At 34.3% G+C, this 24,002-nt stretch overlaps 1 protein-coding gene across 5 annotated transcripts in view; it reads right to left on the minus strand.

Moving 5' to 3' along the window:
• The window catches only part of TINAG (tubulointerstitial nephritis antigen), a 212,104-nt gene that overhangs the window by 69,865 nt on the left and 118,237 nt on the right, over nucleotides 1-24,002 (minus strand). The window contains exon 10 of one of the 5 annotated variants that reach the window (XM_020993920.2): nucleotides 10,355-10,421. The exons of the other annotated variants lie outside the window; for them this stretch is intronic. Coding sequence (XP_020849579.1) covers nucleotides 10,361-10,421 — 61 coding nt within the window. The 3' untranslated portion in view covers nucleotides 10,355-10,360. Of the gene's footprint in view, nucleotides 1-10,354; nucleotides 10,422-24,002 lie in introns of those variants that run through there. 5 annotated transcript variants of the gene reach the window in all.

The raw sequence follows: 24,002 nt of genomic DNA on the forward strand, positions 1-24,002 counted from the left end.
CTTCCCCTCCTATTTCCTATAGGTAAGATTTTTATACCCAACTGAATGTGAATATTATTCCCTCTTTGAGCCAATTCCAATGAGAGTAAGGTTTAAGTATTGCCTGCCACTTCCCCATCTTCCCCTCCATTGTAAAAGCTTTTTCCCACTTTTTTTTTACATGAGAAAATTTACCACATTCTACCTCCCCCTTCCAACTTCTCTGAGTGCACTCCCCTTTTTCAAACTTTAATTTTATTCAACTCACCCCCATTCCCTTTATCTATGTATAGTTCTTCTAATTGCCCTAATAATAAGAAAATTCTTAGGAGTTACAAGAATCACCCCCCCCATAGGAGTGTAAACAATTTAATCTTGCTGAATTCCTTATGATTTCTCTTTCCTGTTTACCTTTTTTTACATATCTTGAGCTGTGTATTTCAAAGTCAAATTTTCTATTCGCCTGTGGTCTTTTCATCAAGAATGCTTGAAAGTCCTTTATTTCACTAAATATCTAATTTTCACTCAGTTTTGCTGGGTAGGTAATTATGGGTTGTAATGGCTTCGAGAATATCATATTCTAAGCCCTCCAGTCTTTTAACATAGAAGTTGCTAAATCTTATGTAATCTTGACTGTGGCTTTACCATATTTGAAATATTTCTTTCTGGCTGAATGAAATATTTTCTCCTTGACCTGGGAGCTCTGGAATTTTTCTATGATATTCCTAAGAGATTTCATTTTGAAATCTCTTTCAGAGGTGATCATTGGATTCTTTTCATTTCTATTTAACCCTCTGGTTCTAAGATATCAAGACAGCTTTTTCTTGATAGTTTCTTGAAATATGATGCCTAGGCCAGGGGTAAGGAATCTGCAGCCTCGAGGCCATATGTAGCCCTCTAGGTCCTCAAGAGTGGTGCTTTCACTGAATCCAAACTTCACAGAACAAATCTTATAAGTTCTTTTTTATCATGGCTTTCAGATAGTCCAATAATTCTTAAAGTTTCTCTCCTGGATGTATTCAAGGCCCGTTTTTTTTTCCAATATGATATTTTTCTTAATTTTTTTTCTTCCTTTTCATTTTGTTTCATAGTTTCTTACTGTCTCATGGAGTCATTAGTTTCAACTTGCCCAATTTTAATTTTAAATTAATTATTTTCTTTGGTAGATTTTTGTGCCTCTTTTACCACTTGGCCAATTCTGTTTTTAAGGTGTTATTTTCTTTATTATTTTTTGTACTTCTTATATTAAAGCTGCTGAGTCTCTTTTCATAATTTTCTCAGATCACTCTCATTTCTTTTTCCCCAATTGTTCTTCTACCAGTTTCATTTGAAATTTTTACACACATACACAACACACACACACATGCATACACACATACACACACATATAGGTATGTGTATACATATACACATACACATATATAGCATATGTATACATATATACACATACACATATTATACATATACATAGATACCTACAAATGCAAGTATACACATATATACTCATACACATATATGTAAGACCATACTATGCTCATTTCTACTTGGCATATGTTGCTCTGAAGTTGAATAGCATCTTCTTTTGTAAGCCCATGTCTTTCCATGTTTCTCTAAATCAATCAGCTCATCATTTCTTACAGCACAGCAATATTCCAACCTAATCCTGCTCTGAGAGATGGTCTATGAAAGTCCCCCCCCCAATTTTCTACATTCTTTCTATTCTTGACTGCATAAGTTTTATTTATACAAGAAAATTTTAATTTAAAATACTCAAAAATATCCATTTAAAACTTTAACAATGCTATCACCTTATAATATGGTTAACATGTGATACTACTGGATCTACTTCCTTTACATCTTTTTTCCTTTGGTTTCTATTGAAGTTCCTGAACTTCTGTTCATCTAAATGAACTTTGTTATTATTTTTTTCTAAGATAATTTTTTAGTAATTTAATTGGGATGGTGTTACACAAATAGATTAGTTAAGTAAAATTGTCATTTTTTTTATTATATTGGTTTACCTACCCATGAATAATAAATATTACTTCAATTCATAGGTTCCCAAAGTGGGTAATATTGGCCCCTGGGGGATGTTGGAATAATGGGGAGTTGTAACAGCCTTGGGTGCAACTGGGCAATGGAAGCATAAAGAAAGAAGAGAAGAAAAATTTTGAAAAACCATTCATACATTTCACCTGTCGTGTAACAGAGTTAAAGTGGTAGTTACTACATTATTTCTGAATGAACATACAAAATGTAAGTTCTAACAGATCAGTGGTCAAGTCCACCAACAGGACTTAAGAAGCAAGTGTTGGCTGACAAGCCTGTGCGGCATTGTTGAGAAGCCATGCCTGTATCCACAGGAATATGTGCATATAATGACTTGTTTTCAGTACAATACTATGCAGTTACATGATGTAATATTGTATCATCAACACTTCAGTAAAGGAAAAAATACACAAATTTACAATAAATTGTTAAATTTAAGATGCATCATTTTAAAATATCATTTTATATTTTTTAATTGATGCAAATTAAAAAACCATTAAAGGGTTAAAGAAAGTAGATTTCCGGGGGGATGCTGAGGTTTTTTTTTTAAAGGGGGTAGTTAGTAAAAATGAGTTTGGGAGCCTCCAATTTAGATCTAACTTTACTTATATAAAAAGGGTTTTATGTTTATATTTGTATAGTTCTGTGTTTGTTTTGGCAAATAAGTTCTCAAGTATTTTATACTATCTAACTATTTTAAGTGTTCTAAAACAATATTTTATAATGTGGCTGAAACAAGTGTAGTTTCCCTATTTTTCTCTTTTGATTAAATCTTTTGATTATATTTTGTCTGAAATCATGATTACTACCCTGATTTTTTATGTAATAAATACTATTCCGATCTTTATTTTATATTTGTATGCATCTCTCATTATTACAGTATTTCCAAAAAAACAAGGTATCATTGAATTCAAATTTTTAATCTGCTATCTGTTTCCATTTTGTGGGCAAATTGATCACATTCACGTTCTAAGTTATAATTACTTGCATATTTTCTTCCTTCCTATTTTTCCTCACTATCCTTCTCACCATACAGCTATCTCTCCTCGCTCCTCTGCTTTACTTCAACCTGCTATCTTGCCCTGCTACTCCTTAACCTAACCATCCCTCCAAGAATCCCTTCCTTATTGTCTCCCTCCATCCTATCCCCTTCCCCTCTTATTTCTTTCTGAATATAGAAGACTTTTATTCTTTAACCCATTCCTAATGAGAGTAAGGTTTCAGCACTACCCACCTTCCCCAAACTAGCTTCTTCTGTGTCAGTTTTTTTCCCTTTCTTGCTTCATTTGTATGATATAATTGCTCCTTTTTATGTCTCTCTAAACAGTTTTTTTCAGAATCACTCCATAATACTCAGCTCAGCCCAAGCTTTTCTTTCAAACTACCCAAATAAAAATGACAGTCATGATATAACTGATAATATTTTATATATCAGAAATAAATGATTTGACCTTATTGAGTCCCTTATAATTATTGGTCCTTAATGTTTACTTTATATTTCTTCTTGGTATTATATATTCAATTTTTCCTTAATTTCTGCAGTTTCACCACATATATCTAAAAGTCTTTCAGTTCATGAAAGTCCATTTTTTTCATTCAGTATTATACTTAATTTTGCCAGGTAAGTTATCCCTGTTCATAACCCCAGTTCTTTTGCTCTATGAAATACAGTATTCCAAGACCTAGGGTCCTTCAACATAGTAGCTACTAGGTCTTACTTAATCTGTACTCCGTGATATTTATTTCTTTTTTTCTTGTTGCTTCCAATATTTTCTTCTTAACCTGGGAGCTTTGAAATTTGGCTATGATATTCCTGTAAGTTTTTCTCCTGGAATCTTTCAGGTGGTAGTCAGTAGATTTTTTCTATTGCTTCTTTTGTCTTCTTTTTCTAGAATTTCAGGGCAACTTTTCTTGATAATTTCTTGTAGTATTGTATCAATACTTTTATCATAATTTTCAAATAGTTTGACTATTCTTATTTCTCCTCAGTCTGTTTTCCATATCAGTTGTTTTTCAGATGAAATGTTTCATATTCTCTTCTATTTTTTTCAAACTTTTGATTTTTGTTTTAATATTTCCTTGTGTCTTAGAACATCATTAGCTTCCCTATGCCCAATTCTCATTTTCAAGGAATTTTTTTCCATAAGTTTTTGGATCTCAGACTTCCTCTTCCAGGTGCCAAGATGGTGGAGTGAAAAGGTAGTCACTCTTACCCTCCCCTTTCAACCTCTGACAACCCAGAAAATATCACCCTAGGAAGAAAAAAAAACCCTGGAAGAGCTGAACTAGAAGAAAGATGGGGAACAGCAGTGCAAACCAGCAAACCAGTCTCCCAGTGCCTTAGCAAAAATAAGGGAAGCAGCACTACAAAGGGCCCCAGGCGGATAAGCACCCTGCAGCATTCATCTGAAAGGAGCTGAAGAAAACAACCTAGAGTCTTCCTAAATCCCAGCCTTGATGATTCCAACCCAACAACTCCAACTGTTAACCAGGAGGAGATCCTGAAGCCCATGTGGTAGAGCAGGTAAACAACAACACCTGGATCTCCGAGTGCCTCAGTGAGGGCTGGTGAACTGCTGGAAACCAGGTCAGAAAACCATCAGCTGACTTGGCCCTCTACCACAAAGGAATCTCCCAGTACATTAGCAGAAACAAGGGATCTAAGGAGAGATGTGATCATTGCTATCTTGACCTGTAATCTGGTCTTTACCCAGAAAGGGACCGTATTTCCCTATAGCTATAGGTGCTAGTGGTCTTCTTGGCCCTGGAACTGTGACCAGTTCCGCCATTGTACGATAACCACAAGGCCCCTGTGCAGAGGAATAGACTAGTCCAGGTGATCCTAGCACAGCAGCAGAGCCTAGCCATGGAGGCCCAGGCATAGCAAGCTAGTAACCAGGCCCCTGGCTCCCCAGTGCAAAAAGCTTTGGACCATGCCTGCTGTACACAAAAGCAGAGCTCAATATTAAAAATCATTAAATAGGCTGGGAAATGACCAACAGACAAAATCAATTAAAAAAAAAAAAAGCTCTGATCACAGAGAAGTACTATGGTGACTGGGAAGATCAAAATGTAATCTCAGAAAAGGACAACAATGTTAAAATGTCTATATGAGAAGCCTGAAAGAGAAAGTTTAATTTGGAAAAAGAAATGAGAGTTATGCAAGAGAATCATAAAAAGGGTCAAAATATTGGTAAAAGAAGCACAAAAAAATAGAAAATGACATACAAAAATTCACTGAAACAAATCCTTAAAAAGTAGAATTGGACAAATGAAAAAGGAGGTACAGAAGCTCACTGAAGAAAATACTTCCTTAAAAAATAGAATTGGGCTAATAAAAACTAATGATTCTATGAGACATCAAGAATCAATCAATCAAAATCAAAAGAATGAAAAAAATAGAAGAAAATCTAAAATATTTAATTGGAAAAATAAAAGACCTGGAAAATAGAGTCAAAAAAGATAATTTAAGATTTAATAGACCAAACTTCCAGTGCCAATATGGCAAAGTGAAGAAGGAACCCCCTGCGGCCCTCCTAAATTCCTCTCTAAACAACTTGAAAACTACTTCAAAACTTATTTAGGGGCAGAGAAGCAGCTAACCACAACAGGAGGGAAGGTCTGTCTTATCAGGGTTGGAGGTGTTGAGATCCAAAAGCAGCAGCAGCCAACCTCTCAGCAGAAGGACTGCAGCAAGGTTCCAAGCTTGGGGCAGTTCACCAGGAGACCTCCACCTCTTGCAAACCAGCAGCCCCTGAGGCAAACCAGCAGTCTATGTTGCATAGCAAGGCCCCACTTCAGTGGCTCTACCTCTAGCTAGGCCTGGCCTCTATTGCTGACCAATAGTATTGCTGACCCTGCCCCTAGGTCCAGCCAACAACAAGACTATGCCCTGGGGCTGGTCACCAGCAAGATCCCTTAACCAGGATCAACCAATAGAGAGGCCATGTTTCCATAGAAACAACAAGAAGGCCCTCACCCCTTGAGCAGGACAGGAGCTAGGTTCTAAAGCCCAGTGAAAGCCATCAGTAAGACCCAGAACAACAGAACAAGATGGTTGGAACAGTGCAGGACCAGAATCCAACTCTCACATAAAAAGACCAAGCCACAAAACAGACCAAAAATCAAGTAAAAAAGAAAATAGAAAGAATTGACTATGGAAAGTCACTATGGTGACAGGGAGGATCAAGTCACAAACTTAGAAAAGGACCACAGTATAAAATGACTACATGTGAAATCTCAAAAAAAAAAAACCCAAAAAAACATAATTTGGTCTCAGTCCCAAAAGAACTTCTGGAAGGATTTTAAAAAGTAAATAAGAGAAATAGAAGAAAAATTGGGAAAAGAAATGAGAGCAATGGAAAAGAATCATGAAAAAAGAGTCAACAGCCTGCAGAAAGATTTAAAATTAAAAAAACCAAAAATTCAGCAAATAAAATACCTCTTCAGAAAGTAGAATTGTTTAAACAGAAATGGAAGTATAAAAGCTCACTGAAGAAAATAATTTTTTAAAAATATTTATTAATTTATTTTGATTTCTCAACAATCACTTCCTTATGTTTTTGAGTTTAAAATTTTTCTCCCCCTGCCTCCCCACCACCCTCCCCAAGATGGCACACAATCTGACATAGGCTATACATTTACATTCCTACTAAACATATTTTCACACTAGTGAAGTTGTAAGTAAAAATTAAAATCAATAGGAGGAACCATCACAAAAAGGAAACAAAATTCAACAGAAGAGGAAAAAAATGATAGCGATTCAACTTCCATAGTTTTTTCTTTGGGTGTGGATGGCATTTTCCATCATGAGGACTCTGGAGATGTCTTGGATCCTTGTAATGCTAAGAAGGGCTAAGTTTATCAATATTAGTTATCGTACAATGTGGCTGCTACTGTGTATAATGTTCTCCTGGTTCTGCTCACTTCACTCAGCATCAGTCCATACAAGTCTTTCCAGGTTTTTCTGAAGTCAGCTTGTTCATCATTTCTTATAGCACAATATTATTCCATTACATTCATATACCACAACTTGCTCAGCCATTCCCCAATTGATGGGCATCCTCTCAATTTCCAATTCTTTGCCACCACAAGAAGAGCTGCTATGAATATTTTTGTACATGTGAGTCCTTTTCCCATTTGCATGATCTCTTTGGGATATAGCCCTAGAAGTGTTATTGCTGGATCAAAGGGTATGCACATTTTCATAGCCCTTTGGGCATATTTCCAAATTGTTCTCAAAAATGGTTGGATCATTTCACAACTCCACCGACAATGCATTAGTGTGCTCTGATTTTCTCACATCTTCTCCAACATTTATCATTTTCCTTTTGTCATGTTGGTCAATCTGATAGGCGTGATGTGGTACCTCAGAGTTGTTTTGATTTGCATTTCTCTAATCAATAATGATTTAGAGCATTTTTTCATATGACTATAGATGGCTTTAATTTCTTCATCTGAGAACTGTCTGTTCATATCCTTTGACCATTTATCAATTGGGGAATGGCTTGTATTCTTATAAATTTGTCTTAATTCTCTATATATTTTAGAAATGAGGCCTTATCAGAAGACTGGTTGTAAAAATTCTTTCCCAATTTTCTACCTTCCTTCTAATCTTAGTTGCATTGGCTTTGTTTGTGCAAAAACTTTTCAATTTAATGTAATCAAAATTATCCATTTTGCTTTTCATAATGCCCTCTACCTCCTGTTTGGTCATGAATTCTTCTGTTCTCCATAGATCTGATAGGTAAACTATTCCTTGTTCTCCCAGTTTACTTATGGTATCAGCCTTTATATCTAAGTCCTGAACCCATTTTGACTTTATTTTGGTATATGGTGTGAGATTTGGGTCTATGCCTAGTTTCTGCCATACTCTTTTCCAGTTTTCCCAGCAGTTTTTTTCAAAGAGTGGGTTCTTATCCCAGAAGCTGGGGCCTTTGGGTTTATCAAATAATAGATTACTATAGTCATTGACTACTGTGTCTTGCATATTTAACCTATTCCACTGATCCAACCCTCTATTTTTTATCCGGTACCAAGCAGTTTTGATGATCACTGCTTTATAATACAATTTAAGATCTGGAATTGCTAGGCCACCTTCCCCTGCATTTCTTTTCATTAGTTCCTTTGATGTTCTGGACCTTTGTGTTTTCCAAATGAATCTTGTTACTATTTTTTCTAACTCTACAAAATAATTTTTTGGTAGATTGATTGGTATGGCACTGAATAAGAAAATTAGCTTAGGTAGGATTGTCATTTTTATTATATTAGCTCAGCCCACCTATGATCAACTGATGTTTTTCCAATTATTTAGATCTGATTTTGTGATTTTTTATTATTATTATTATTATTATTATTATTATTATTATTATTATTATTATTATTATTATATTTTGTAATAGTGTTCATAGAGTTCCTGGGTTTGTTTTGGTAGGCAGACTCCTAAATACTTTATAATGTCTACAGTAAGTTTAAATGGAATTTCTCTTTATATCTCTTGCTGTTGGGCTTTGTTGATAATATATAGAAATACTGATGATTTATGTGGGTTTATTTTATAGCCTGCAATTTTGCTAAAGTTGTTTATCATTTCAAGTAGTTTTTTACTTGATTCTGTAAGTATATCATCATGTCATCTGCAAAGAGTGATAGCTTTGTTTCTTCTTTGCCTGTTATAATACCTTCGATTTCTTTTTCTTCTCTTATTGCTAACGCTAACGTTTCCAGTACAATATTGAATAACAGTGATGATGATGGACATCCTTGTTTTACCCCCGATCTTATTGGAAATGCTTTTAGCCTGTCCTCATTCATATAATGCTTCCTGAAGGTTTTAGATAGATGCTATTTATTATTTTAAGGAAGACTCCATTTATACCTATGTTTTCTAGTGTTTTTAATAAGAATGGATATTGTATTTTGTCAAAAGCTTTTTCTGTATCTATTGAGATGATCATGTGGTTTCTGTTGGTTTTGGTGTTGATATGCTGACTAATGCTGCTAGTTTTCCTAATATTGAACCAATCCTGCATTCCTGGAATAAATCCTACCTGGTCATAGTGTATTATTCTTATGATAAGTTGCTATAATCTATTTGCTAGTATTTTGTTTAAAATTTTTGCATCTATATTCATTAAAGAATTTGGTCTATGAAAATAATTCCTTAAAAATTAAAATTGAACAAGTGGAAGCTAATGACTCCATGAGATATCAAGATATAATGAAACAAAATTTTAAAAAATAAAATAGAAGAAAATGTGAAATTTCTCATTATAAAAAAAAAATAACACTGACCTGGAAAATAGATCCAGAAGAGATTATTTATTAATTACAGGTAGTCACCAGGAATCCATGATAAAAAAAAAATCCTGGAGAATGACATCTTTCAAGAAATTATCAAGGAAAATTGCCTAGATATCCTAGAAGGTAGAGGGCAAAATAGAAATTAAAATAATTCACTAATAATCAACTGAAAGAGATCCCAAAATGAAAACTCTTAGGAGCATCACAGCAAAATTCCAGAGATCCCAGATCAAGGCAAAAGTACTGAAAGCAGCCAAAAAGAAATAATTCAAATATTGTGGATCTACAGTTAAGATTATGCAGGATTTGCAGGTCTCACATTGAAAAACCAGAGGGCTGGGAATAAGATATGCTGGAAGGCAAAGGAGTTAGGATTACAACCAGGAATCACCTACTCAGCAAAACAGAATACAGTCTTTCAGGGGGGGAAATGGATATTTAGTGAAATAAAGGACTTTCAAGCATTCCTAACTAAATGACCAGAACTGAATAAAAAAAAAATGATCTCCAAATACAAGGCTCAAGAAAAACACAAAAAGGAAGAAAGAAAGAAAGAAAGAAAGAAAGAAAGAAAGAAAGAAAGAAAGAAAGAAAGAAAGAAAGAAAGAAAGAAAGGAAGGAAGGAAGGAAGGAAGGAAGGAAGGAAGGAAGGAAGGAAGGAAGGAAGGAAGGAAGGAAGGAAGGAAGGAAGAAAGAAAGGAAGGAAGGAAGAAGAGAAAACATGAGATCCAATAAGGTTAAATGTTTATATTTTTATATGGCAAGATAATATTTGTAATTATTAAGAACTTTATTACTATAAGAGTAATTAGAAGGAGTATACACAGAGAAAGGGTGCAGATATAATGTGAATTTGATGGGATGATACCCTCAAAAATAAAGGGGTGAGAAAGAAGATTGTAATAGAAGAAGCAGGGAGGCAGATAGAATGGGGTAAATTACCTCACAGGAAAGTGTCATGAAAAAGGATTATATTACAATGGAGAGGATCATGGAAGAGGCAGGGAGAAAAGCTAAAAACTTACTCTCGTCAGAATTGTCTCAAAGAGGGAGCAGCATACACACTATTGGATACAGAAGTCTGTCTTACCCTACAAAGGAAGTAAAAAGGGATGGGGACAAAACAAGGGGAGATTATTAGAAAGGAGGGTGGATTGGGAGAGATGGTTATTAGAAGTAAAAAACTTGTGAGAAGGAACAGGGTGGGGTGAGAGAGGGATAAACAAGAGGGAAGATAGCATGGAGGGAAACACACAGTTAATTATCATAACTATAAATGTGGATTGATGAACTCACCCATAAAATAAAAGCAAAAAGCAGAATAGAGGGGCAGCTAGGTGGCACAGTGGATAGAGCACCGGCCTTGGATTCAGGAGGACCTGAGTTCAAATCTGGCCTCAGACACATAACACTTACTAGCTGTGTGACCTTGGGCAAGTCACTTAACCCCATTACCTAGACAAAAAAAAAAGCAGAATGGATGAAAAACTGGAATCCTGCAATATGTTGGTTACAAGAAATACATAAGAAGCACAGAAAGATAAGGAGCTGGAACTGAATATATTGCGTTTCAGCCAAAGGGAAAAAAAAGCAGGGGTAGCAATCTTGATCTCAGACAAAGCATAAATAAGAACAAATCTAATTAAAAGAGATAAGGAAGGAAACTACATCTTCCTGAAAGGTACCAAAGACAGTGAAGTAATGTCAATAATGAGCATATATGTACCAAATTTAATAGCATCTAAATTTTTGAAGGAAAAAATGAGTTACAGGAGGAAATAGACAATAAACTATAATAATGGAGGACCTCACCTTTCCCTTCTCAGAACTAGATACATCTAACCAAAAATCAACAAGAAGGAAGTTAAGGAGGTGACTACAACTCTGGAAAAGTTAGATGTAATAGACCTCTGGATAAAAGTGAATAGGAATAAAAAGGATTATACTTTTGTCTCCACAGTACATGACACATACACAAAAACTGACCTTGTATTAACACATAAAGCCTCACAACCAAAAGCAGGAGAGAAGAAATGGTAAATGCATCCTTTTTAGATGACAATGCAATAAAAATTACTATCAATAATGGTCAATGGAAAGATAGATTAAAAATTAATTGGAAACTATAAAATCTAATCCAAAAAAAGTGGTTAAAAGAACAAATGATAGAAACAATTGATAATTTCATTAAAGAAAATAACAACAATGAGACAAAATACCAACATGCATGGGATACAGATAAAGTGATACTTAGGAAAAATTGTGTATCTCTGTATGCTTACATCAACATAATAGAGAAAGAGCAGATCAATGATTTAGCTGGCAATTAAAAAAAACTAGAAAAAGAACAAATTGAAAATCCCCAATTAAACACCAGATTGAAAATCCTGAAAATCAAAGGAAAGATTAACAAAATTGAAATTAAGAAAACCATTGAACTAATGAATAAAGCTAGGAGCTATTTTTATGGGGAAAAAACAACCAAAAGGTAAAACATTGGTTAATCTGATTTAAAAAAGGAAATAAAAACAAATTACCAGTATCAAAAATGAAAGAAGTGAATTCAACACCAATAAAGAGGAAATTAAATCAATAATTAAGAGCTATTTTGCCCAACTGTATGCCAATAAATCTAACAATCTAAATGAAATGGGTGAATATCTACCAAAATAGAATTTGTCCAGATTAACAGAAGAAGCAAAATACTTAAATAACTTTATATTAGAAAAAGAAATTGAACAAACCATAAATGAACTTCCTAATAAAAAATCCCCAAGGCCAGATGGATTCACAAGTGAATTCTACCAAACTCCTAAAGGACATTTAATCCCAAGACTATGTAAACTATTTGGGAAAATAGGCAGAGAAGCAGTTCTACCAAGTTCTTTTATGACACAAATATTGTGCTGATACCTAAATCAGAAAAAGCCAAAACAGAGAAAAAAATTATAGATCAATATTCATAATGAATATTATTGAGATAATTTTAAATAAAATACTAGCAGAAAGATTACAGTAACACTATGATCAGGCACTATTTATACCAAAAATGCAGGGTTAGTTCAAATATGTGTTAAGGTTAGGGTTATGAAAAATATCATGATAATTGACCATATCAATAACAAATAATCATAATTAATAACAAAAACAACAGAAATCATATCATTGTTTCACTAAATGCAGAAAAAATCCTTGACAAAATACAACACTCATTCTTATTAAAAATACTAGAAAGCATAAGAATAAATGGAGCTTTCTTTAAAGTAAGTAACATTTTTCTAAAACCATCAGCAAACATTATCTCTATTGGAGATAAGATCGAAACCTTCCCAATTAGATTAGGGGTGAAGCAAGGATGTCCATTATCACCACCATTATTCAATATTGTACTAGAAATATTAGCTAGAGCAATAAGAGGAGAAAAAGAAATTGAAGGAATTAAAATAGGCAATGATGAAACAAACTATCACTCTGAAGATATTATGATGGTATATGTAGAGATTTCTAGAGAATCAGCTGAAAAGCTACCTGAAATAATTAACAACTTTAGCAAAGTTTCAGGATATAAAATAAACCAAATTAAATAAATCATCTGCATTTCTATGTATTGCCAACAAAGATCAGCGGCAAGATATAGAAAGAGAAATCCAATTCAAAATAATTATAGACAATATAAAATACTTGAGAATCTACCTGCCAAGACAAACCCAGGAACTTTGCAAATATAATTACAAAATGTTTTTCACACAAATTAAGTTAGATCTAAGTAATTAGAAAATATCAATTGATCATCTCTAGGCTGAATCAACATAATAAAAATGACAATTTTATTTAATTTGATTATTCAGTGTCATTGAACCAATCAAACTACCAAAAATATTTTATAGAGCTAGAAAAAATAACAAAACTCATCTGAAAATACAAAAGTTCAAGTACATGAAGGGAATTAATAAAAAATATGTAAAGGAAGGTGGCCTAGTCACTCTAGATCTCAAACTATATTATAAAGCAATAATTATAAAAACTACCCAGTACTAGCTAAGAAATAGAGTGATGGATCAGTGGAATAGATTAAGTATACAACACACAGTCAGAAATGATCATAGTAATCCAGTTTTTGATAAACACAGAGACTCCAGCTTCTAAGACAAGAGCTCACTCTATGACAAAAACTGCTGGGAAAACTAGAAAACAGTATGGCAGAAACTAGGCATAGATCATCATTTTACACTACATACCAAGATATAGTCAACATGTGCACATGATTTACAAATAAAGAGTGATAGCATAAGCAAATTAGGAGAGGAAGGAATAATTTACCCATCAGATCTATGGGGAGGGGAAGAATTCATGACCAAACAAGACATAGAGAGAATTTCTAAATGTAAAATGGATAAATTTGATTATATTAAATAGAAAAGCTTTAGTACAAACAAAACAATGCACAGGATTAGAAGGAAAGCAGAAAGCTGGGAAACAAACTTTACAGCAAGTGTCTCTGGTAAAGGCCTCGTTTTCCAAATATATAGAGAACTGTATCAAATTTATAAGAATATAAGCCATTCCCCAATTGATTAATGCTCAAAGGATATGAACAGGCAGTTTTCAGATGAAAAAATCGAAGCTATCTATGGGCATATAAAGAAGTGATCTCAATCACTTTTGATTAAAGAAATGTAAATTAAAACAGCTCTGAGGTACTCCCTCCCACCTATCAGATTGGCTAATGACAGAAAAGGAAAATGATAAATGTCAGATAAGAAGTGGGAAAATTGGGACACTAATGCACTGTTGGTGGACTTGTGAAATGATCCAAATATTCTGGGAAGCAATGTAGAACTACACCTAAAATGCAACCAAACTGTGCATAGCCTTTGATCCAGCAATACCACTACTAGGTCTATATCCCAAAGAGATTATAAAAAGGGACAAGGACCTACATGTGCAAAAATATTTGTAGCACCCCTTTTTTGTGGTGGCAAAAAATTGAAAATTGAGGGGATACCTACCAGTTGGGAAATGTCTGAACAAGCTGTGATATATGAATGTTATGAAATACAATTGTGCAGTAAGAAATTATGAACAGGTGTATTTCAGAAAAACCTGGAAAGACTTGTACAAACTGATGCAGAGTGAAATAAGCAGAACCAGGAAAATATTGTATACAGTATTAGCAACATTGTGTGATAATCAACTAGGAGTGGTTCGGCTCATCTCAGTGACATAATTATCCACCACAAGTACAAAGAACTCACAAAGAAAAATTCTATCCATATCTGGATAAAGAACTGATGGACTCTGAATGAAGATTAAAGCATATATTTTCACTAACTTTATTCTTTGTCATGTTTTCTTTTGATCTATTTCTTCTTTCACAACTGTGATTAATATGGAAATATTTTAACATCATAGCAATGTATAACCTATATCAAACTGCCTACCATTTTCAGAAGAGAGAAGGGAAGAAGAGGGGGAGGGAGAAAAAAATGATACTCAAGAACTTGTAATAATGAATCCTGATTTTTTTGACATATAATTGGGAGTAAATAAAATTCTGTCCTTTAAAAAATGAAAAAGAACCTACATGTACAAAAATACATACAACACCTTTTTGTGGCAAGGAATTGGAAATTGAGGGGATGCTTATCAATTGGGGAATGACTGAACAAGTTATGGTCTATGACTGTGAGGGAATATTATTGTGCTATAAGAAATAACAAATAGTCAGATTTCAAAAAAAAACTGGACTTACATGAATTGATGCAAAGTGAAGTGAGCAGAAAGAACCAGAACACCGTACACAGTAACAGCAATATTGTGTAATGATCATCTATGAATGACTTAGCTCTTCTCAGCAACACAACAATCCAAGAAAACTCCAAAGGACTCATGATTATGTTTGAATCCTCATGCCAAGACTATCCTCTTTCTTTCTACTACTTTCGCTTTACTATTAGGAGACATCCTGTTTTCCAGAGCTACAGCCCATCAAACAAACTGTGCTGTGAGCTTGGCATAAAAACAATCCTTTACGCCCAACCTCTGGATGAATTCTGCTGCAGCTAAATCACAGAACGGTCTCAGGCCAGCCCCAGGTGGTCACTGAACTTGGACAATCACCTGTAGGAACCATTTTTTGGTCAAGAAACCCTGCTACAAATAGACTTTTTCCACTAGGAAAATATGCCTCATTGTTTCTGTTACCTCTCACTGTTATGGCTACACCTCACTGTTCTTTGTCTAGTCATGACTATAGGTACCAAGGCTTAGCCTTGCTGCCTTGGGTCTTCTTGGTCTTAGGGAGGACTGCAAGACATATGTCTCATATATGTCTCATTTCCCTCCTCTAACAATAAAGAAAACTTTTCTGCCTGTAAGTACTGTGAGCTTTTTGGTTTTATTTTATTTATTTTGCAATATAGATAAAAGTTTATATATATATATATATATATATATATATATATATATATATATATATATATATATATATATATATGTGTGTGTGTGTGTGTGTGTGTGTGTGTGTGTATGTGTATGTTTATATATATAAAGATTTTACTATAATCTTTATTTATTTTGCAATATATATATAATACAATTTATATATAATATATAAAGGTTTTAATATAATCTCTGTGGCTCTTTGGTTTATTTTATTTTACTTTTTGGATGTAGCAGTAGATCTACAACCTCTGTGAGGTCTTTGATATTTTCAGAGTTTAACAGTTGGGGCACAACTTCTGTGGCATTTTGGTCATTTATTTTCAGAGTTTGACAATGGAAAATTCTAACTACACCCAGAAAAACAGTTGATGGAGTCTGACTTTAGATCAAAGCACAATATTCTTCCTATATTTTTAATTTTTTTTCCCTTTTGGTCTCTTTCTTCTTTCACAACATGACTAATATGGAAATATGTTTTACAAGGTTTTACATATATAACCTATATCAAATTGCTTGCCATTTTAGGGATGGGGCAGGAGAGGGAGAGAGGGAAAAGATTTGAAACTCAATTTTTTAAAATGAATGTTAACAATTGTCTTTACATGTAGTTGAAACAAATACAATTAAAATGTCTCCTCTCCTCTGACACTGCCAATATTCTGGTGAAGATGCTCAATAACTCATGATTGGGCTATCAAAATTGTTTGCTGATGTATCTGCCTTCTCACATCCTTCTCAACTCCAATTCAAACTCCATTCATTCATGGGTGATTTTTGTAAACATTAATCTGACCATGTCACCTCCTTACTCAATAAATTCCAGTACCTCCCTATTGCTTCCAGGATCAAATACAAAATCCTGTTTGGCATTCAAAACACTTCATCACCTAGCACCTCTCCCTCAGCCCCATATATTCAATCTTCTTATACCTTATTCACTGTTCATCCAGTGACACTTGGCTCTTTAATGTTCCCAGAACAAGATACTCTAACTCTCAGCCCTGTTTGGTTATTTTGCCTTTCCCCCATGTGTGGGATATTTTCCCTACTCATTTTTGCTTATTTCTCCCTAACTTCCTTCAAATCACAACTAAAATCTCATCTCCAACAGAGAATTTTTAAACCCTCTTAATTCTAGTCCCATCCCTCCATTAATTATTTCTCATTCTTCCTATATGTAGCTTATCTGTGCATTTTGTTTTGCTTTGTCTCTCCCATTAATTGTGATCTCCTTGAGGACAGGAATAGCAAGATGTAGTTTCCCTCTTTATTTCTTTTAATTGGGTCTTTTTTTGTCTTTTGCTTTTTCTGAGATCATGATTGATACTCCTGCCTTTTTTACTTCAGCTGAAGCATAATAGATTCTGCTTTAGCCCCTTACCTTTACTCTGTTTGTGTCTCTCTGCTTCAAGTGTAGTTCTTATAAAGAACATGTTTTTGGATTCTGATTTCTAATCCATTATGCTATCACCTTCTATTTTATGAGTGAACTTACCCCATTCACATTTATAGTTAGACTTAAAACTGTACATTTCCTTCTATCAGTTTTCTATTTTATCCTTCTCTTTCTCTTCATGCCCTTTCCCTTTTTGAAAGTCTGTTTTTCTTCTGATAATTGTCTCCTTTAATCTGCTTTCCCTTTGTGATCCTCCACTTTCTCTTATCCCCTTCCCCTCCAACTTCTCTATTGGCCAGATTAGATTTATATACCAAAAAAAGCATGTATATACAGTCAACCTCAACATTCATGCATTTACCTTTTTTTTTTATTTCAAGCATGCAATTTAGTTAGTAACTTCATTTTCACTTTAATGTTGCCAACCGCACACATTCACAGATACACACAGTAGAGAAAAAATGAGAGACATGATGTACACAAGTTTGTGGAGCAGCTGATATTAAAGCTAGTTCATCCTTCACAGTTTCCAATGCCCCACACCAACTGTGAAAGATAGAGTATCAGAGGCGATATCAAGACCTCACCAATCTTAGTGTCTTCTGACAACAGTGACTATAGTTCCATCAATCTTCCCCTTGGTTTTCACAAAGTGATCAGGATAGATGGGTACATAGCAGTGCAATCTGCAATATAATGCCCTCACACTGCCATATGACACAATGGAAATAATATTCAGGTTATTTTTTTTAGCTTTATGGTTAAGATGGAAACATTTTGTATGAGTGCACATTTTTAATCTATATCAAATTGCTTTCCTTCTCAAGATGGGGAGAGAAGAAAGAGGGAGGGAAAGAATATGGAACTCAATTTTTTTAAAGAATGTTTAAAACTTTTGTTTACATGTAATTGAGAAAAAAATAAAAATTAAATGTAAAAAATAGAAAAATTGCTTTAGTTTTAAGAATGTTATTTGCCGTATAGTATTTCCAATATTATGAATTTTATGTGTTATGAAAAGTGAATATTGTCTAAAATCAATTTTTCTTAATTGTGATGTTAGCACAAAAGGTCACAGAATTCTAGGGAATTACTAATAAGGAAAAATATTTTGCGTATTATCAATTTTATTTTGTATACTGCATTTCATGAGTTATTTCATGGTTACTGCATTAGAAAAACTGTGTATTTTCAGAAATGTTTTATTATAAAGAACTGTGTGCAAAAAAAAGTGTATTTTTTACCAATTTCTAGTGAAAAATTACAGTTTTAGTGGTCAAGCAAACCTAACTCCCTCTTTCCCATAGGTTCATTGTATCAACATTGACTTTTTTTTTACTTTCATGCCTTTTTCTAGGAATGCTACTCCAACAAAAGTTGACTATATATTCTTGACTCTTTGAGCCAAATCAGCTGATAGGGGGTTGGGTCATTGCTCACCGCTCCCTACCCTGACACACGCAACATTTTTCCTTCTACTGTAAAAGCTCATCCTTGTATGCTTCTTTTTTATAAGATAATTTTCTCCATTCTTCCTTTTCTTGCACCCTTCTCCCAGTGCATCCTTCTTTCTCATCCACTCATTTTTTTAAATCATTATAATATAACTGATTCATTCTTGTGCCCTATTTCTATCTAGTTTATCAAACTGCCCTAATAATGACCAAATTATTAGAAGATATATATATATATATATATATATATATATATATATATATATATACATATATACATATATCATATTTCCAAATCAGAATGTTGAGTTTAATATTATTTAGTCCCTTATGATTTCTCTTTCATGTATATCATTTTTATGCTTCTCTTCAGTCTTGTATTTGAAAGTCAAATTTTCTATTTCTCTCTGATCTTTTTTTAAAATCAGGAACGTTTAAAAGTTCTTTATTTCATTAAACATCCATTTTTCCCCAGAAGGATTATCCAAGGTTTGCTAGGTACATTATTGTTGGTTCTAATCCTACTTCCTTTGCCTTCTGGACCATCATATTCCAAGCTTTCCCTTCCTTTAATTGGTAGCTGCTAAATCTTGTATGATCCTGATTGAGGCTCCATGGCATTTGTAGGATTTCTTTCTGGATGCCTCCATTATTTTCTCTTTGACCTGGGATTTCTGGAATTATTTCTGGAAGTTTTCATTTAGGCATCTTGTCCAAGTTGTGATAGGTAGATTTTTTTGAATTTCTATTTTACACCCTACATCTAAGCTATTGGGAACATATTATTTCAAAATTTCTTAAATTTGATGTCTATGCTCTTTCTTTGATCATGGCTTTCAGGCAATCCAATCATACTTGAAATAAATTATCTCTCCTCAATCTATTTTCCCAGTCAGTTGTTTTTCCAATGAGATAATTCATATTTTCTTCTATTTTTTTTCATTTCGACTTGTTGTTATTGCTTCTTGATGTCTAATAAAGTCGTTATCTTTTACAGGTCAAATTCTACTTTTTAAAGAATTGTTTTCTTCAGTGAGTTGAGTTTTGTTTTATTTTCTTCAATATTTTTGTTTCTCTTTTAACAAGCTGTTAATTGATTTTTCATAATTTTCTTCTATCATCTCATTTCTTTTCCTAATTTTTCTTCTGCCATTCTGACTGCAAAAATCATTTTAAAATGTCTTTCAGGGATTCTTGGGCAGCTAGGTGGTACAGTGGATAGAGCCCTAGGCCTGGGATCTGGAACACCTGAGATGAAATCTAGCCTCAGACACTTACTAGCTGTGTGACCCCAGGAAAGTCACATAACCTCCTTTGCCTCAGTTTCCTAATTTGTAAAAATGAGTTGGAGAAAGAAATGTAAAACCACTCAAATCTCTTTGCCAAGAAAACCCTAAAGGGGGTCACAAAGAATGACTAAAATAACTGAACAATAGCAACAACAATGACAAGGAATTCTTGTTGGGCTAGTGTCTAATTCACTTTGTTTTTCTTTAATGCTTTGCTTCCAATTGTTTGGACTTCATTGTCTTCTTCTGAATTTGTGTCTTAATCTTCCCAGTCACCATAATAGCTTCTTATGGCTAGGGCATTTTTTGTTGTTTGTTCATTTTTATAGGCTACTTCTTGACTTTGAATTTATGTTAACATTGAACTCTGTTTCCAGAATAGCAGGGGTTTTTTTCCCTTGGAATGGTGGGGGAGCCTTGTCACAATTTTCAGGCTTTTTGCATTTTTTTTTCACTTTGAATTTTGGGGTTTGAAAGTTTTCAATGCTTCCAATATTTTGTGATCTGGGGAGTGGTGAGGTCACTGCTCCCCTGGAACCAGAAGTGACACTGCTCCTCAGGGACCATGATCCCATATGAATCCAAGAGATCCTCTCTGCCTTGGTACTATGACATGGAAATGGATATAGCCAGTGGAATTGCCAAATAGCACCCTATCCTGTGCTCATTGCTACCATAAGAGTCCCCTGTAGTTTCTTTCCAACCAGTTGCCAGATCCCCTTACCAGTCTCTGGTTTAAGAACTTCTAAAGCTGCTGCTGTTGCATTTGCCACCTCCAAAGCCTGCAGCTGGTATTGTCACTATGTGAACTCTGGGCCAATCCATACCCTCACAGTCCTCTCCCTCTGACCTAAGTTGGTTTGTGCTAGAAGAATGTCTCACTCTCACTTTTTGTTGGCTCTACTACTTTGATTATTTGATTTGAAACATTATTTTAAATTTCTTCAGAGATGAATGTTTGGAGAACTCAGCTGCTTCCTTGTCTTCTAACCTTGATTCCATGCCTTATTTGCTTTTGTAATCACAGGTCTTCTGATTCCCCCCTTCTGCACTTACACACAGTGTACTGAGTTTATGAAAGATCTAATTTATTTGTGGAGCAGAAGCACCAACAATAATCCTATTGTATGATGTTTGTTTATTTTGTTTGTTTTTCTGAGTATTCATTTTGCTGTTCCATTCCAATTAAGTGCTTTGATTTATGGCTCCTACCTGGTCTATTGGTAGAGAATGAACTGGATTAGAGCTCAAATCGTTTCTCTCCCACTCTAAATCCAAGTGACATATGATTCACATTGCCTCAGATATGCATTATATCTTCTAAAATACAGGAAAGAACAAAACCTCATTAACTTTAGTCACAACTGAAGTACCCAGTGAATATACTAGTAATCACTTCCACTCAGGCCCAACCCTGATGCTTCATTATGGCTGGAAGACAATATTGAATTCTTAAATGCTTTGCCAATGGAGGATAAGCTCTGAGAAGCCAGAAGGGTGTAAAGTACAAGTCCCACAATAGACTTTTGTTTAAGGATCTGCCCAGCAAATCAACAAACTTTTATCAAGCACTTAATTCATACAACACTGTTTTAGCTTATGAAATAGTCCCTCAATTCAAGGAGCTCACTTCACCTTGATGGAAAAGGGAAAAGGGCACAACATAAAAGCTGATTATTAAATTTTCTATGTGAGCATCTACACCATGGAAATTGACAAAAGGTATAAATTAGAACTTGATTTATGGTTTTGTTTATTTCTAGATTCAAGAAAATGATGGAGAAAATGTGAATAATGTGGATTAAACTTAATAGTGTGTCCTGTGTACATTTTTTTCAGAGAGGTTATTGTGAAACGTTTATCAGTAAACCCCAACAGGTAAACAAATGTGAGGTAATCTGAAAGAAAGAGAGCATTAAGAAGAGAAGGACCTGGCAAGACTCTACAGAAAAGGCTGATCTGATATAAATCCTGAATAAGATTTCTGAGGAAGATATATATTTAAGGTATGGATGAAGGTTTATGCTAATATAGCAAGGTGGAAGATAGCATGTTGAGTTCATTGTACAATCTAGCTAAATCATAGAGTGGGTGAATGAGAATCAAGGGCCTTACATTAGCCAAGAGAAAGTTTTATGCTATCCTAGCAGTAATAGGGAATCACTAAATGTGGTTAAGTAAGGGAATGATGTGATAAGACCTGTGTCAGAAAGATTATTTTGCCAGCTGGGGTGAAAACAGAGTGGAGAGGGAAAAACTAAATTGAAAGAGGCTCATCATCCATAGCTTGATCAATAGGAGAGTTTTTTTTTCTCCAGCTACAGCAATTCATTAAACTAATTAGTTATGGAGAGATAGAGGTCTGAGTCAATAAAAGAAGCAACCACACCAATGAAATCACAGATGTCCTTAAATATTAAAATGTTCTACTGATCCTTCATTCACAATATGGCCATGTCTATTTTTTACATAAATGTAGTAGACATGTCCAGACAGCTGCCTTAGCCTTCTTTGTGAATTAAAACAAAAACAAAAACCAAAAGCCTTTAATCAAATTGCCTGCTTGAGATGTATCAGTTTACTATTGGTTTAAACATCACGTAACAAAGCTTTCTATTCAACATTAATTTGCTAGAAAATGAGTAGGAGAAAAGCATCTGGTAAGTACTATAGGAGTAGAGAAAGTTTACAAAACTATTTGAACCTGTGGGACAATCATGTCTCCAATCATTACAATTCACAAATGTGGTTAGGGGCTATTTTTTTAGTCATTCAAGAAGTATTTGCTTTTTCACAGGACCCTGCAGGAGATACTGCCTTCAATAAAAGAAGAAAATATAAAGGCAGAAATTATAGCCCCCAGGGCAGAGTAGAGAGCAAAAGGATGAGGACAGGAAAGAAATAATCATAAACAGAGTCAGCTGTGCTTATTGTTTGGGTGATAGAGTCTTCCAAACACAAATTCTACAGACATAAACACATAGAAATAAAAAATATAATTTTGAGGCAATGTGTTACATTGGATCCCACATGCAATCAATACTACAGAATTCTAGTTTCATTATTAATTATCCAACAGGAGAGTACAAGAGCTTAATCTAATAAGAGAGCACTATCTACACACATACATATCTGCTTTTTTAAGTGTGGAGGTTCAATTAAATCAATCAATTGACACACTCCACTTAAAGTAACTAACAAGATGATAAAAAGGTGGAAATATTTTTATTGAATCAATTAATTAAAGAAAAACTAATCAACTTAAGAAGAATGAAAGCCATTGAATGAAATGAAATGATCCTACACAGGAATTTTTTTTGGGATTGGCTAAGGAAACTTAGTCATACCTATAGGACTTAGATAAAAATATCAAGCCAGTTTAAACCCAGCGATCTAGTGTTGAGCCAGCCCAGTGGTGGAAATAGTTCCAGGCAGGCCTACAAAAGCAAAATACTTGGGTGGAGAGGAGTGGAGGACAAAGAAAGAGCTTCTGTGTCATCCTCTCTTCCTTGAACAGATAACCTTGTGATATTCGAAAAGTTGAAAATTTTTGTACTTTCCATGAGCCTCTTAGCAGAGGACACTACCAAAAGCACAAAAGAACTTCAAGAAAAAAAGGAGCTTTGAATTACCCATTTGCCACACATGCTGTAAGCTTGAGCCCACTTTCCCCTAGATTGTCTATGTACTTATAGAAGAATGTCCCAGATTCTGGAGTATGGGAATGTAAGAGATATTTGTACCAATTATTCCTACCATGAATTAAGAACTAATAAAGCTAACTTTTTAAAAGGCTTGCTAAAATCTAATTAAGTCTGGCTGGCTAATTTACATTGATTGATAATCAATGGCAGAGTATACCAATAGGGATTTGTGAGAGATTGCACCAGAAAATCTACCTCCAACTCCTTAGGGTTATCCCTAGGAACCTGCAGGGTGAAATATTTGGTCATTCTTCAGGGACCTGCCAGTGTAATTGTGAGTAAAAAGAAAGAGAGAGTGTGAATCTGGAAACTGTGCTACATATGTGTGTGCATCTGTACAAATTTAATATGTAGAGATAAAAATGCATATGTATAAGAAAGCATC

This window comes from Phascolarctos cinereus, unplaced genomic scaffold (genome assembly GCF_003287225.1).
Source record: "Phascolarctos cinereus isolate Bilbo 61053 unplaced genomic scaffold, phaCin_HiC Scaffold_5;HRSCAF=322, whole genome shotgun sequence".
Taxonomy (NCBI): Eukaryota; Metazoa; Chordata; class Mammalia; order Diprotodontia; family Phascolarctidae; genus Phascolarctos; species Phascolarctos cinereus.